The sequence below is a fragment of the Nannobrachium achirus genome (assembly GCF_963921795.1).
Source record: "Nannobrachium achirus genome assembly, chromosome: 2".
Lineage (NCBI taxonomy): Eukaryota > Metazoa > Chordata > Actinopteri > Myctophiformes > Myctophidae > Nannobrachium > Nannobrachium achirus.
Genome location: NC_137811.1, coordinates 47,572,254 through 47,589,259, shown reverse-complemented (window position 1 = coordinate 47,589,259; position 17,006 = coordinate 47,572,254). Strand labels below are relative to the sequence as shown.

The window sequence follows — 17,006 nt, the reverse complement described above, 5'->3', positions numbered from 1 at the left end:
CCGGTTCCATTTGTGCACTCTCAGAGTTAAATGAACAGGTGTGTAGGTACAGTACACATTCATACCTGTTCAGAGGTCTTGTAGAATGCCACCGACGCGTTGACTAGCTTTAGTCTGTCTTCCATCTTCAGCATCAGCTGCTGCCAGTGGTCTGCCACCTACAGTCCAAACACAGACACAACAGTTTATTCACTGAAATCGAATAAATCATTTAACAAAACCTCACTCCACTAAGCATATCATTGTCCTTTAGGCCGGGGCGGACAATCTTGCATTCGCCCCTGTCTGTGTGTGTGTCCACAGCTAATATTGCTACAGTAATAACTACTACAGCATAGTTGATGTAGTTGTATGTTTATTTTGGTACTATAGATTGACGTTACTGTGTCAGACAGAGAAAGCATCGTTATTGGGGCGTGCCTGCTGCCAGAGTTTCACACTCGACTGAGCGCACATTTGTCAGAGTGTAAAACAGTGTATGAGGAATGTACCTTCTCTGCACAGTCTCTGATCATGTCCATGTCATAGTGGTTAGCCTGGAGTAAGGCCTCAGCCTTCTGTTGAACCTGCAGAGCGCTCTGATGGGTCTTCTACAGATGGAGAGAAAATAAACATAATTTACTACCGTCTCTGATCATACGCACACTATGAAGACGTTTCAGGAAGTCAGTTGTCAACTTCACCGTTGCTGCAGAAGACAGAAGATACATTTTACAATAAAGGTGAGAAACCAGATCGGCTGGCGAGAGAGGAGAGACTATTTTCTAAGCAGTTAGCCAGAAGAAAGGACGTTTTCTATTGAGCCTGAAATGCACACATGTTTTTTAAAGAAGGATAAGGATAATATGCAGGGCTGAAGGGCAGAGGGTGGGAAATCAGCACAGTTAAAGTAACATTCAGATGAACGCCATCTTTTTCCAAAGTACCAACCTCCACCTAGTCTTTGATGATGACTTTCAGTTTTAAAGCCCCTACGGTGATAAAACATTCAGCACACAAACTCTTATTAGACCCAACCTACCAGTTACTGTACAAAGTATTTGTGTACAAGCAGTACACATTCATTAATTCATTTCTATCATTTACACATCCCACAAAGCCTTGAATTCATGGAGATTCTTTTATTTCTGTCGCATCCCTGAGATGGACTTCCATGGAGTCTCCCGTGGGAGACTGAAAGATGCCGACAGATGACCCAGTCATGGGACTTCATGGGGTGTGAATTTGATAGAAAATCGGTACTATGGCACTCCTTGAATTCACTTTTATTGTAAAAGAAATGGCCCCAAATGCATTTGGTTCCAGTTTTACGTACGGTACACTCAGAATTCAAATAACACTGGGGATTTGACTGTGTACGTACTGTAAAAGGGGATGATGGGTGGAAGAAATGGGGGAGGACAAGGAGGGAAACGAAGTGAGAGAGGGGGGAGAAGAAGGATTGACAGTTGAGAGGAATGCAAATCACAATACAAATTATCATTCCTCAGTTCTCCAAGGGTTAAGCAATTTATTCATTTATAAACTTTTCATAAAAGGCCATTTAAAAAGTATAACTATAAATCTTGAGATGTTAGAAATGGGGATTCACCAGCACAAAGCCATGACCCATTTCGGGTCGCACCCCACGCAATGTTCTGAGCTTGAACAGTATAGTTAAATACCAGAGCTTTATTGCAATTTCTCAGACAGGAAATATGTATTAAAATTCCAGCATCACATAAAATATGGATGATGAAGTTAAAGTAATAACCATAAACAGATCTTGTCTGCTCTTTGGGGATGGATTTGTGTGTGTGTGTGTGTGTGTGTGTGTGTGTGTGTGTGTGTGTGTGTGTGTGTGTGTGTGTGTGTGTGTGTGTGTGTGTGTGTGTGTGTGTGTGTGTGTGTGTGTGTGTGTGTGTGTTTCAGCCCTGTGGAAGTAGGTCAGGTACAGGCCTGCATTACAATGAGCCAGGCTCAGGAGCGTTCAAATAAAATGTACCCTGCATAATCACTGATAAAAAAGAAAGGAGAGAGAGAGAGAGAGAGAGAGAGAGAGAGAGAGAGAGAGAGAGAGAGAGATAGATAGAGAGAGAGAGAGCGCAATGACTGTATGACGTCTGATGAGCAGGGTAAAAAGGTACAAACTTCAGACATGAAACAGCATTTTTAAAGAGTTTCAGACGCGAGCTTGGTTGAAGGATGAAGGGGGACAGTGGAGGTGGCAGGGGAGCAAAGGGAGGCTGAGGAGGATGAGAAGGAAGGGACATAAAAGTGGAGATGTAATAGTGTACATCTGGCCCACATCTGGGCTACATCTTTGCACAAAGCGCTCAAAGTTTTGTTGTACGCCCAGGGTCACATTGGCCAAGCTTCGCGGGATAAACTAGAAATACTGTTCCATCAAAATAGTGTGGGCTCGCATGTAGGACAGGGGTCTTCAAGTTACTACAGGGGGTCCCCCAAATCTTTGTGTGATAGAAACTTTTTTCTCCTTTTTTATATGCATGAACCCTAGTGTCCATATTCTGAGAACGTTGTGAGCTTGTAGATCTGTACACTATTGTAGATCTTCTATTTTTGGCAAAGAGCTTTGGTGTATTGGGGAAAAAGAGCAGACTAAGTACAGAGTGAAAGTTCAAGTTTATTAAGTATTGACGGTTCAAGTGGTTAAATATCTGAAAACACAAATTGACATGAATCCAAAGTACACGGACAATTGTGCTGACAAACATTGAAACTATATGGAATCTATGAACAGGTTGTGGGGGTCCCTGCTTCATCTATTTCTCAACTAAGGGGTCCTTGGCCTGAAAACGCTGAAGACCCCTGTTGTGGGATGAAACAACAAAACACAGAGGAACAGTTCTCCACAGACAAAAAGAGAGTGCCATAAAATAAACACTGCTGTGAAACAGAAAGGCTTAAAGGCTGTATAAAAAATAAATATGAAAAGGAAGAAGCAGGATGTGAAGTATAACTCCCACTGTGTGTGTATACAGTATGCAGGACATTTACCTCTATAGCATGTTGGAACTGCTCGTGTTCCTTCTGGAGCTGCTCAGCCTCCTGTAAAGAGCTGGCTGTAATCAGACCTGCATTCAGCATGGACTCCCCATTCCGAATCCAACCGAGGACCTGGAGCGACACACACACACACACACACACGCACGCACGCACGCACGCACGCACGCACGCACGCACGCACGCACGAACACACACACACACACACACACACACACACACAAAAACCGAGGGTTATTATTATGGAAAATCCTCAGTGTTCATTTATCTATTTGTAAGTCGTGGATTAAATGTACACTCAGTATTTGACAGTGTGGTGTCTGTGTTAAACATTGGTTTATGTACAGCGCTGTAAGTAAGACATCCCGGCACCCACGTGGCTAAAAAGTACTAACATAGACACTCAAACATATAGATCGACACAGAAACAATAGCTGCTTCACCCCACCCTCTCTCTCTCTCTCTCTCTCTAATTCTCTCATATCCCCATCCCATCCCGTTGCAACTCCAACATAAAGGACCATCAGAGGTAAATAATCCTTTGGTTCAGTGAGAGGTCAATGTGCCATGGATCTCTTGAGACAGACTCCCCTAATGATGTAATTTTCTGTCTTTCACTCATGAAACTGTACACATCAATATTAAACAATAACACACACACACTCACTCACTCACTCACTCACTCACTCACTCACTCACTCACTCACTCACTCACTCACTCACTCACTCACTCACTCACTCACTCACTCACTCACTCACTCACTCACTCACTCACTCACTCACTCACTCACTCACTCACTCACTCACTCACTCACTCACTCACTCTCTCTCTCTCTCTCTCTCTCTCTCTCTCTCACTCAGACACACACACACACACACACACACACACACACACACACACACACACACACACACACACACACACACACACACACACACACACACACACACACACACAGGTTATGAAAACCTTTCCGGTCATTGACTTTCCGTATACTTATTCCATATTGCCTTAAAGGAAGTATGACATGCTGTTTTTACCAATCATAAAAGTCTTTGTCCTGGTCCTTAAAATGTGTACAATGTTAAAACTGAAAACTCCACTCCAGGAAGGTTTTTCTCTCTCTGTGTTCTGTGGCCTTTTGAGTAGCAAAGATAATATACCTAGTCACCAGAGATGGCGTAGTTCAGAGACTTTCATGTTAATCATCGCCTCTGCTCCGCCCCCCCAAAGCCCTGGCCCTCCTACCTTCTCCAAACACCCCATATGGTGCAGTGATGTAATGTTGAAAGGCTCCAGTGATACAGCAAAGGTGATCAAACCACACTCTCCCCTGGACGATGATGCGTACGTCCAGAGGCCAATGAACTCAATTTTCTGAGCCTAATTGTTCAAATAAAATACAGATTACAGAAAAAACACTGCATGTTGAAGGTTCAGTTTTTTTGTGTGTAATTGAGGTAAAAAAAATCTAATTCAAAAAGAAATTGATGTCATATGACCTTTAATCTTTTTTTAAAGATTTATCCCACGATATTTGTAACCCTTTTTTTCACCCAGTGTCAATTGTCTAATGTAATCCTGGGCGCTACACTCCCTCTGCCAACCTGGGGAGAGCAACAGACAGAGCTCATGCTTCCTTCTATGCATGAGGAGTCCAAGCCGCTTCTTTTCACCTGACCAGAGTTTCCCAGGTTGGACACAGCACATGGAAGGAACACGTTATTCCGACCTGGGGAGAACATGCAAACTCCACACAGAAAGGCCCTTTCGCCAACCCCACGACAGCACTACGGACTGTGCCACTTCCCCTCCCCCATATTGTCTTATCTTAACTGATGTAACCTTAAACCTTACCCTTAATGTTAAAATATGTCTAACCCTAACTATATGAGACTACAGTCAAATCAATCAATGGGGACACAAATTATCTCGCCAATATGACATACTGTACCATCCGCAATCAACTAGTCCAAATGTACAAAATGTGTCCTAAAACGTGTCAGGAACACACACGCGTGCACACAATGTCACTTATGCTTCTCTACAAAGACTTTTCCCACATACTTCTGTACCTGTAGCTCCAGCCGCAGGCTAAATTCCACACAACCTGCCCTCTGTGTGTGTGTGTGTGTGTGTGTGTGTGTGTGTGTGTGAGACTGACAGAGTGCACTGGGAATGATGTGATGATGCAACATGTCTCTAATTACAGCTTTTTCAGCTACTTCCCACATGGACCCATGTTTCCGTTTGCACTTGCAATGTCACCACTAGTTGGTCGGCCCCTCAGGAGAATGTAGAGCTGACAACTACTGAAACACTGTCCTTCTGTACACTCTGACAGGACTGCATCACTCTCACAAAGTCCTGCCACAACGTTAACAAGTGTGCACAAATGCACACACGCACGCACGCACGCACGCACGCACGCACGCACACACGCACACACACACACACACTGGCACACTGATGAGCTGGGATGAGGTGTTGTGATATCAGAAGGCGGGAGGTCAGTGCAGATTCTGTCTTGGCCATTCATTGGTCAGTCAGCAGCCCTGGATGTCTGAACAGGTCAGTGCAAATGAATTCAGTCATCTCCATATTTGGGAACATATGGCCACATTTTGTCCAACTTAGACTACCAACCAGGTCTGTTTTTTGGTTGTTGTCAAAGTTGATCCCATGCCAAAGCGTCAGTGCTCACCTAGCCACGGGATCCAGGCATTTAGTGCTCACCCAGCAGTCTGCACACGCCCATGTGAAGGACGAAGTCGCTTGGCCCTTAAGGGCGAGGTCGCTTCTCGCCCTTACTGGTTTACCGGTACGTATTTTTCTGTTGCTGTTGGTAGTCATGGTTGCCAGTTCCCACCTGATGTCATGTGGGAGTTCAGACTGCTCCAGACCATTCTGGGTGACTGCTAGCTTGCATAACATCTTCAGGCTAGGATTTAAGTCTAGGATGAACAGGTCACCAGAAGTGAAGTTTCTTCTTTTGAATCTTCCAAGACCGGATCCTCCAAGACCTCCATGGATGATGATACAATCTCCCACCATGCAACAGCTCATCCCATGCATCCTACAGGGGTCTTTCCCCTTCCATGGCTCAACCTGCTTCCAGGAAAACGTCTCTTGACTGAATTTCCACAGATCATTTAAGTTCCCATTCAAGTCGATGCCACCAAATATGTACAGCTCTCCATTGTAGGCAAAGGCTGAATGATAATTGTGTCCTGGAATAAGGTGTTGTTTAGAAGGCATGCCTAGCCAGCAGTTTGTCTCTGTGTCAAACACTCTGAAGATAGAATCAGCACCCCCAAATACAAACATCTTTGTCCCAATGATGGTGGCCGAGTGACCTTTTGAAAAAGGTGGTGGGGTGCCTCCGGTGTTAATTAAGGACCAGATCATTATGCTGGTGTCCAACTTGTACATGTCCTGGGCCCTTGCCCTTGTATGGGGGCGTCCCCCATACACATACATAAACTTCTCCAGGACACAGGCTGAGTGGAACCACCTTGCTTCTGGAATAGTCCCAGAAAAATTGGGTCTGAACCAGCTGTGGGTGTCGATACCAAAGGCATAAAGCACATTGCAGTAAGGAAACCCTCCCCACATGAAGACAATTTCTTCTACCAGCACAGCTGTGTGGCCACTGCACCCGGAGGGAACCTCAATGGGGCCTTGTCCTGTTTCATTTGTCACTGAGGGCAACTTCCTCCAACGCAAGGACAATGTGTTGAAAATGTGGACTTCAATCTGATTGTTTAGGTCTTTGTAGTGCCTTCCAAATGTGTACACCGTGTGTCCAACTACCACAGCACCATGGTAGTAATTCTTGGGTCCTCCTTTCAGATGTGTCGTCCAGTGAAACATTTCACACAGAAGCAGCACTTTGAATCAGAGCACCTAGTTTATAGACAAAACATTAAATGAAAACTTACCGGTAATTAGTTGGAACAATTGGAATGACACTTTGTTAATTGGGACGATTACTTTTAAAGGATAATTACATTTGTTGTGATGACATAGTTTTGATGTCATTGTGTGATGATGTAATGGAATATCCATCCATCCTCTCATGTCAAGTCCCCTTTCCCTGTGGTGTTCCACAAGGATCGTTTCTGGGTCCTGTACTTTCCCTTGGTAATACGTTTATCATTTGAAATCACAACTTCCACTTTCACTGTTTCACAAAGTTTTAGTTACCATAAAACTGCTGTCGCAGCACAGTGTCCTGTTTAATGTCAATGTCATGACATGACTGTCTGACACTGACAATGCCAGTGTTGTTCAATCACATTAAGGTCTCTACACACTGGGAGTGTTTATTTTGTCATTAGTCTTCTGACGATTAATTTACCCAATGTCTGTCTGTCTGTCTGTCTGTCTGTCTGTCTGTCTGTCTGTCTGTCTGTCTGTCCATCCATCCGAGATCCCTAATCCCTGATCAATATTAAGCCCATACAGTATCTGGGAATGCCCATACAGTATATGGACATATTGGGCTGTATTTTCTTTTAGCGTTACGTTTTCTCGTTAATGGAAGTCAAAGGAGCTCAGACCGGGCTGAAACGTGTCCAAATTTGGAGTCGTACGGTAAATCACAAGTACTGTACAGACACAGAGACAGGCTGGCTGATGTCTTGAGATCCACGTTGGAGCCACGCTGATCCCACAAGGATCCCAAGATCCACACGATTTGATTCCTTTTATTCAGGAGTTAAGAATGCCTCACTCTCGTTTTTGATCCCTCTGCAAACATCCCCAGCGGCCACCGGGCTAGAGATATTTTTAGTGGCTGTGCAGGTTGTTGTGTACCTGTTTGACCTCGGCCTGCAGATGTCTCAGCTGGACACACTGCTCCAGGTGCCTCCTGTGCTGGTCAGCGGCCAGGTCCAACTCCTGCTGCTTCTCATGGAGGAACTCCAGCAGGTCCTGGACACGTGTGGCCATGTCCACATCTCTGTCACAAAGCAGCTCCACACCTGCACACACAGAGAGAGAGAGAGAGAGAGAGAGAGAGAGAGAGAGAGAGAGAGAGAGAGAGAGAGAGAGAGAGAGAGAGAGAGAGAGAGAGAGAGAGAGAGGCATGGAGTGGTTCAAAAACTGCAATGCAATTTTAGCCACTTAAGACCTAGTGTATATTGTCGCTGTTGGGTGGACAGACACCCTGCATGTCCAAAACGGTTCCTTTTTTATTATTATTTATAAATAGTTGCATACATTTACGAGAAAAAAAAAAAAAAAAAAGGAAATACAAGGTTTCTGCCAGACAGCAAGTATTTACTTTGTTATATAACAAGCTAACTATGGCTTGAAAGCTTGTAGATCTGCTATTTTCACAATTCTTGACTATTTCTGACCATGTTGTTCCCCTACAGTATAACAACATGCCCAAATTAGGGATGGCACAGTTAAAGTGGTTAATAACATCCCAGAAAGAATTCTGCATATCTGCTGAAGCATAAATACTGATTAACATCTGTAATAACATCTGTGGGGGATATTTGTTAACCCATTTAGAACGGGTACACATCATTGTGTCATCATTATTTTATGCTTTAACTATTGAAAAATAGCAGATATACAAGCTCACAGCGCGGCACCGAGTGCCGCGCTGCAAGCTTGTAGATCTGCTATTTTTGAAAAATCTTGAAAATGAGAATTTTGACACGATTCTATAAGTGTCTTTTGAATCCTTCTAAGATTTTTTGAAAAACCATATGTTTCTATGTCAGCAATCTGGCTAGCCATCTTCAAAGAAAATGTCCTTTTCACTTAAATGGAGCTTAGTTAGTCTGTTCTTGAGAGACTACTATGTCAGTGGTGCTCAAACTTTTTCATGTGAAGGACCCCCAAAATGATATTTATTTGGCCAGGGACCCCCATCTCAAAATATTTAGTTCCAGGGACCACCCAGAAGCTAAATTTGAGTTACAAACGTTTGCTTTGAAAATACATATATTCAAAGATTTGCACACATTTTCACAACTTTTTCAAAAATAGCAGATTTACAAGCTCGCAGCGCGCGCTGTGAGCTTGTATATCTGCTATTTTTCACTGGTTAATGCATTCAATAATTCTAGGCCTAAATGGGTAAATATCTCTGTACTTACATTTTGCTCTGACGTTCCATAGAAGCATTTTGTAATTGTGTTTTTTGGAGGGGCAACTGCGATGCTAGCTGCAACGATGACGCTGGTAGATAGCCCGTAAGGCATGCTACTGAGCCCGCTCTATCACAAAACTAAACAGTTAGCCCTAACCTTGCAGCTTGTAATATCAAATAAATGTGTTCTGTAGTTTTGTAGCAGTCTGTTTCTCTTCTGAGCTTTGGAGAGAAAAAATAGGTGTGGTGTTGGAAAAAAAAAGAAAAAATGTATTTCTCCATCTCTTGAGCATGCAGGCGCGCGTGTGTCTGTGTGTGTGTTTAGCTCTGCAAGGGCTTTAACCAGCCAGTGAACATGAGTGCTATGGATTAAGTTGTGAAATCTGTTTATCTGGCAAAGCAAGGATGCTATTCTGATCTCCTGTCGCTCTCTCTCACGCACATGATGCATGCATGCACGCACACACACACGCACACACACGCATAGTCGCACACACACACACACACACACACACACACACACACACACACACACACACACACACACACACACACACACACACACACACACACACACACACACACACACACACCTTCCCTACCACATCCTAAGGTGACCTATTAAAAAAGTTTTAAATAAAGGTGTAAGTGAAAAGATGAATTGCAGATTAGATTTTTTGCTATGGATTGTGAGGTCAATCTACCACATTTTTGGGGGTAGACAAAGAAATCAGTTTGGATTCAAAACTGAGAGGTATTCAGTTTCATGAGGTATCATGAATGCATGTGCACTTGAGCGTGCATGTGTAAAAGAAAGAATATGTGCCCCAGTTTAAGATTTGGCCACCGTACCATGGCTCTGTCTATCAATCTTCACCTTCTGTCTTACTCTCACACTGTCTCCAACACATCTCCTCTCTTCTCCTCTCCCTCCATCCCACCTGTCAACATGATCTAACCTTCCTCCTCAAACCATACACGTATTTATCATTAATGTTGAGTCCTTGCCTATGGCCTGTTACATTCACACTGAACTGCATGTTTTATTATAAAGCAGCATCTCTTCATCCTCTTATGTCTTCATCCCGTCCCTCTTACTGACTAGAGTCTTAAAGCTGCAATCCAGTGACTAACATGTTCTTTTCACCAATCTGCAGTGGTAAGTATGTTATACAATATAACTAATCCAACTATGGTGGTCTCCCTGCTCTTCCAATGAATCATTAGACCATATGTTTGGGTAGGACGTCCTACTGGTTGATAAGGCAATATCTCCCCTGACCAAGCTGGCATTGCATCTTCAATCATTGATACGATATTATCGCGATAATCAAAATAACCCCAACATTTGCCAAAAAATAGCAGATCTACTGTTCGGCAATTTTTTGGCAAAGAGATTTTGTAGCGAGTGGGAAAAAAACATTGTATCAAATACGTTATTTACAGGTCCGTTTGACCAATTATAGAGGGTTTAAATGGTACCGGATATGCAGCTGGACAAATAAAAAGTTTGAACAAAAATGTATCCCAGTGCATGACGGAGGACGATTTCACGCTAAATTAAATCTCCACGATACGATTACCGTGAGTGTTGTTTTTATCACGATAAACGATAACAACGATTATGGTCCCATCCCTAGTGTGTGGGTGTGAGTGTGCATGGGTTGCCCTCCACTCACCAGATGCCTGCACCTCGGTGACGTACTGCAGCAGCTCCTGTCCCTGGTGGATGACATCAAAGGTCAGGTTGTTCATGGTCAGGGCCTTGTCAGCGTGATGCTGTAGCCTCTGCTCCGCCAGCGTCAGGTCCTCCGTGTCAAACTCATTCATCTGCTGGGACAGCTCCTCATTCCATGACTCCAGGTCTGAGATGATCTGAGAGAGAGACAGAGAGAGAGAGAGAGAGAGAGATAGAGAGAGAGAGAGAGAGAGAGAGAGAGAGAGAGAGACAGAGAGAGAGAGAGAGAGAGAGAGACAGAGACAGAGAGACAGAGAGACAGAGAGAGATGGGATTAGGAGTTATATCGTGTGCTTTGAGAAAGCTAGTAAAAGATATACCGGTACCATAGTTTGAAGTAGGAAAAATACTCTCACGAAAATGTTCACTTTGTTTAACCCAGCATCCACACACAAACCCACAAATCAAGGGGCACAATTACGGTAAGATTTCAATCATTATTACTGGGACATTATTAAAGTTATACTATGTAACTTTTTTAATAAAAAAAATCTTAAAATTGTCCTAGTTATTAAATCGCTAAAGTTTTAGAACACCCACTCTGTTAATTTCAGCCCCCAAAGCCTTTTCTTTATATGTGTTCTACTGAGCCCTGGTGGCCGTGACCGGGGCTGTTTTTCCCGGCCAAATTACGTCATCTGCATCATTCTGTACACGTGTCTCCCTACCGGCCAATCACAGCCCAGATCATACACTGCCAGAGCTCTTCAGGAAGTACACTGCAGTGTTTACACTGGTCTAGGAGTCTAGCATGTAACTCCCCAACCGCTGCTCGTAGAGGGACACGAGAGACCTCTATGGATGCGTCTCGGCGAGGTGAGGCGGACGCGGTGGTCTAAAGGCCCGGTCCGCGGCGAAAAACGGACGAAAAAAGCAGACGCGACCGCGGTTTGCTATACCGCTACTGACCACTAGTTGAGCAACTTACACAGTATAGCTTTAAATAATAATAATTAAAACATATATAAATTACAATGGCATGATTTTAGGTAATTTCGGGGAAGTCTGATTTAATAGGAACTCTTACTGTAAGTCTCCTCTCTAATTGCTAGTAACCCAATCTCCTCTAGCTGACTGTGTGCCACTCTGAGATGTCAGTGCTTGTCCCAGAGTGCCCACGCATGCTGAATCATCCTGGCAACAGAAAACACATTTTTTTTTACCTGTTTTTTCTTTGTCTATGTTAGACTCAAGTTTAGACTAAATAGATTCAGTACGTACGGTAGCTGCTACAAAAACTTCTGCCTTTGAATTTAGAGAAACAACAAGTTCCCAGCACTTTTGAGAAAGAGTGTAGTTTTAGTGTCATAGTCTTCCTGTGTGTCTGTGTCTGCTAAATGTGTATAGCAGTATTGCGGTCAAGGGTAAATACTGATAATAGTACACCCATCTCCTCAGCAATAAAAACACTTCCTAATATATCACCATCAGCTTTTACACAGGTATCATGACTGCATGATAGTTTCAGGCTTCAACTCATGCAGGGGTCTGACATTTACAGAGGCATAGCTATGGCATTATTCAACACATACGAAACTCAAATATCACCACTCTGGCTCTCCATTACTTGAGTAATACTGTGTGTGTGTGTGTGTGTGTGTGTGTGTGTGTGTGTGTGTGTGTGTGTGTGTGTGTGTGTGTGTGTGTGTGTGTGTGTGTGTGTGTGTGTGTGTGTGTGTGTGCGTGCGTGTGTGTCTAGACTAGACACTGTTGTATATCAAGCCGACATTCAGCTGTTCTGTAACTTCATATGGTATCAATGTAAAGAATGGCCCAGAGATGAAATGCACGTGTTGTCTTGCCCCAACCACTGGATTCCATGTAAGTAACAGGGTCATATTTACTGTATAATGCAGTAGCTGCTTAACAGCAGTAAAAATCCGATCTGAGTTTGTGTGCTCAATGTGGATGAATACGAGATGCTTGGACAGCTGTCCTCATCCGTTCAGATGCTGTGAGTGTAATCTCTGGTGTCTCTGAAGATCTCCAGCAATGAGGAAAATGAGGCGAGAGTGACTGAGAAGGAGCGGAGTCCAGCATTAACAACAATACCCCCTTAAATTTTAAGAGTGGAATGTAGAAAGGAATGAGAAATTGGAAAAAAGAACCAGACAGAGAGGATAGAGTTAAAAAAAACCTAACGTTTAGCTCAAGTATGTCTGCATATGTACAGTATGGGAATGTAAGAATTCCTGTTTCTCTCCAGTAGCGCGAGTTTAATTTCGTTTTTGCAGACTTCGAAACGTTTCCAACGGCTGTGTCTAATTCTGTGGCTGCCTGGTTCTACCCAGCTCCGTAGATAGAGCTGGCAAGCTCACTGTGATTCATACTAAATTATTAGAGAGTAGAGACAAAATATATTGATAGAAATAACGTCTGGAAAAGATCATTTCCTTTGGATTCGTAATAGAGGAGCAGTTAAATGGTGCATTTATATAGTGCCTTCATCCAAAGCACTTTACAATGTGCAATACATTCACACACGGCAGGGGCAACCATGCAGGGCACCAACCTTCTCATCGTAGCAGTTAGGGCCGGGATGACATTGCATTGATACAGTAGCTGAACACATACCTTCTACTCAAGAGCTTTTAACATCCCTCAAAGTGTCAGCAGCCAAAGGGGGCCAAACACTAAATGCAAATACATTTAAAAGATAGATTGCCTGATTCTGAATGAACTGAGATCATCCAGATCCATGAAATCAAAGGAATAGTGGAATGCAAATATTGCATTCCTCTACATATGACTACATTATGTAGTCAGCAGCAGAAAGGACTTCCTGACACGGAAAGGACAGGCCTGGAGTGCTTGCAATAAGTTACATCCAATATGGCCTGGCCATCAGGTGTCTCAAGAGCTACCAAGATCAATATTTTCAAAGCCTGCATGGAACGTATCCTTCTGTACGATTCCCAAACAAGGACAATGAATAAAGAGCTCCTCCATCATACACAAGATCTCTTGTGGGATGGAAATGAGCGTCTAGCTAAATTCAGCATATTTACATGCAATCATGTGTATTGATTGCAATGTTCATTAATGTGCACTGTCCTGGATATAAACAAATAAAACGTGTCCAGAAACATTCATGGAGGAACCATCCCACTAAAAGTTCTCAAACTTTAACCCCCTTAAACGGGTCCATTTGGTTCCATTTGTAAACTCACAGAGTCACAAACCTGTAAGGGTCAATTTGGAAGCCCCTCAAGGAACCCTGAGGGTCCCCACTTTGAGTAATACTGCGCTAAAGCTCAGATCTGTTCATGGTGGCATCCCTGATCCCACCAATCTCAGTTGTTGTGGCACAAAGAAGAGACTGCTTTGCTGGACTTTACAGAGCAAAAGAACAGATCCACTGCAGGGATATTTTCTGGAGACTACCCTGCCTAAGTGCCCATGAAGAGGAAGCAGACCACTCACATTAGCAGATGTTCTGATCAGGGAGGTCTTAGAGGCAAGCCACCCATGCGGTACATCAAATGTAAGATGATTTGTGCATGTTTCTGATCCATACAGAAGCAAAGGAAAATACACTCCTTCCCTTGAATACCAAAACCAGTTCTAACTACGTCAAAACAAATCCAGGATTGTGGAATAGATTTTGTCATTCCTCTCAATGGAGATCTCCATAAAGAGTGGTTGAGGAAAGATCTGTGTTGCCTTAACACCATCAAGAGATCCTGAAATTATGTAAAAACAAAACCAAAATGTCCTCACAACGCTTCCTTACAAAATGTCTGTCTACAAGGTTTATTTTCTGAAAGAATATGTCTTTTCTCTGTACAGAGAGGTTCAAATGACTTTCCCTACAACAAAGAAAGAATTCTAATGTAAAATCATCTGCAGGGATACTTGGCTCTTTTTGCCATACTGCTAAATAACCCGAGTGTAAAGGTTTACCTCTACAGCATCCGTTTTTACACCCTCAGAGTTAATAATAGTCAGGATTTTGTTGTACACCAGCACTGGTGCAAAGTTATATCAGACTTTCTTCAGGCAGTGTAAAAATCCCTTTTCCACACAGTAAGATCATCCCACATCTAGCTAACAAAGTAACACCTTACCCAGCAGTCCTCTGAGCTCTCCCCCTTTCCTCTCCTCCTGCAGTTAAGTAGAATGCCCTCTCTGTGTAGAAAGACCATTGCCCTCGGCTGCCAGCACAGTGACTAACTTACAGGACACTTTTAAGAGCAGAGACCAATCTCTGCAATTACAATGTCTCTTTATCCCAGCAGTGCACAGAGAGACTGGGCTACACTTGAGAGATGAAGGCACTGCGAGGCACGAGTCTCACCTGAAGCATACCTCAAACGCACGCCCCCACAGGCGTGAGACTGAGCAAGGAGTGTCCCGACTGGGGCACGTGCGCGCGTGTGTGTAGGGAGTGGGGGGGAAAATACTTTTCCTACTGTACCACCCTTCAAGTGTGTGTGTGTGTGTCTGTGTGTGTGTATGTGTGTGTGTGTGTGTGTGTGTGTGTGTGTGTGTGTGTGTGTGTGCGTGTGTGTGTGTGTGTGTGTGTGTGTGTGTGTGTGTGTGTGTGTTTTCTCTCTGTGCTTGAACAATGAGTGACAAGGAGACACACCGTGATTTCCTGAGCTGACACGCAGAGCAAATAGGAGGATTTAACCGTTGCTGCGGGCTCAACAAAACAGACACAACAGACTGGAATCCAACCCCTACTCCTCCACATTTCATCTGACTTCTACGGTTAAATAATGGATGTGTTACATGCTTGGGGTTAAGGTTTTGCCAACACCACCACAGATGCTCACTTACGGTAGATAACTAAGGCTGTATCGTCTCAGCCTTATTTTATGACTGACAGACTTTTAACTAAAACCATACAATGCTTTGTTTTAACAGACACCATGGGTCCTCCTGGGTTTATGAAACTTGCTCAGCACATGAAGAATACTAATCGTTGAGTTCAAGCAAAGCAAGAACGTTTTACCAGAGACAAAACAAAACTATCTGTGTTGTCAAAAATGAAACAAAGCCCACGATTCCTCTGAGACATCTCCTCCTTCGGGTAATGAATTCCTTTCAGGGTCACACTAAAGGCTCATCCAACACGTGCATATATGCATGCACGCTTTTAAGCGCACACACCTACACACACACACACACACACACACACACACACACACACACACACACACACACACACACACACACACACACACACACACACACACACACACACACACACACACACACACACACGTCTGATACAAGTTCATGCCCACATACCGCTTCAATCATGCATCCACTGACTCACTATACTGGTATCTATCTGTTATGGAAATGTCCCAGAGCAACTTTGCTTACTTACACTATCAACATGAATATCAGCACGCCTATTTGCTTGAGGCTTTCATAAAATAATATAAAAACTAAAATAAATACAAAACTGTCCCTAATTTGTGGGCTGTATACTGTATCCATTTGCGGTGCAGCAAATATACTCCAGCTGCTATGATAAACATCACATGAAGCAGGGGAGAAAGAGATACAAAATTACTCACAGCTGCTAACTGAGCCCCGGCCAAGAGGAAGTGTTTGCTCTCTCAAGGATTCAAGTTTTTTTAAGAAGAAGAAAATGTAACTAAAAGCTGGCCAGGGAGGATAAACATAATTGAACCAAAAGTGGGTGCCTAAAACGCGTTACGCTGAACTACAACACTGTTGTTGTTTGTCATTGCAACTGTTCACTGCTGTGTATTCAAAATACTGTAACTGTGTGTTGTTTACTGTGTAAATCAATAGGCATCCTCCACGTGGGGCGGGGTCTCTCTCCACAGCCGTGTACACTATGAGATCAATGTCACAGTCGTTTTCCCATTAGACCATGTCTCTTGCCTTCTCTGATAAGATATGCTGATGTCTAACGTTACGCTAGACGGTGATGGTAAAACTAAGACGAAGGGGGGCCTTTGGGTCGTACTTTCGTTTCTCTTATTCTTCATGTCCCTTCATCATCTCCCTTCCAGTGAGCAGCTCATCACAAGCTCATGTGTGCTTCTGTCTTTCAGAATGTAATAGGGCATTCATGAATAATGATTTTTAGTATTCGAATTATTCAACCTCAAATAGACAGGAAATATACGGTATATATATTTTTTCATCCAATAAAAACAAGCAATTTT

The 17,006-nt window shown here is 43.4% G+C and overlaps 1 protein-coding gene across 1 annotated transcript in view; it reads right to left on the bottom strand.

Moving 5' to 3' along the window:
* triob (trio Rho guanine nucleotide exchange factor b) overlaps positions 1–17,006 on the bottom strand; it is a gene marked incomplete at its 5' end in the record, with an annotated part of 183,658 nt that overhangs the window by 67,036 nt on the left and 99,616 nt on the right. The window contains 5 exons of the mRNA XM_080754307.1: positions 66–158; positions 492–590; positions 3,001–3,120; positions 7,826–7,992; positions 10,796–10,991. Of these exons, the coding sequence (XP_080610433.1) occupies positions 66–158; positions 492–590; positions 3,001–3,120; positions 7,826–7,992; positions 10,796–10,991 (675 nt within the window). The remainder of the gene's footprint in view (positions 1–65; positions 159–491; positions 591–3,000; positions 3,121–7,825; positions 7,993–10,795; positions 10,992–17,006) is intronic.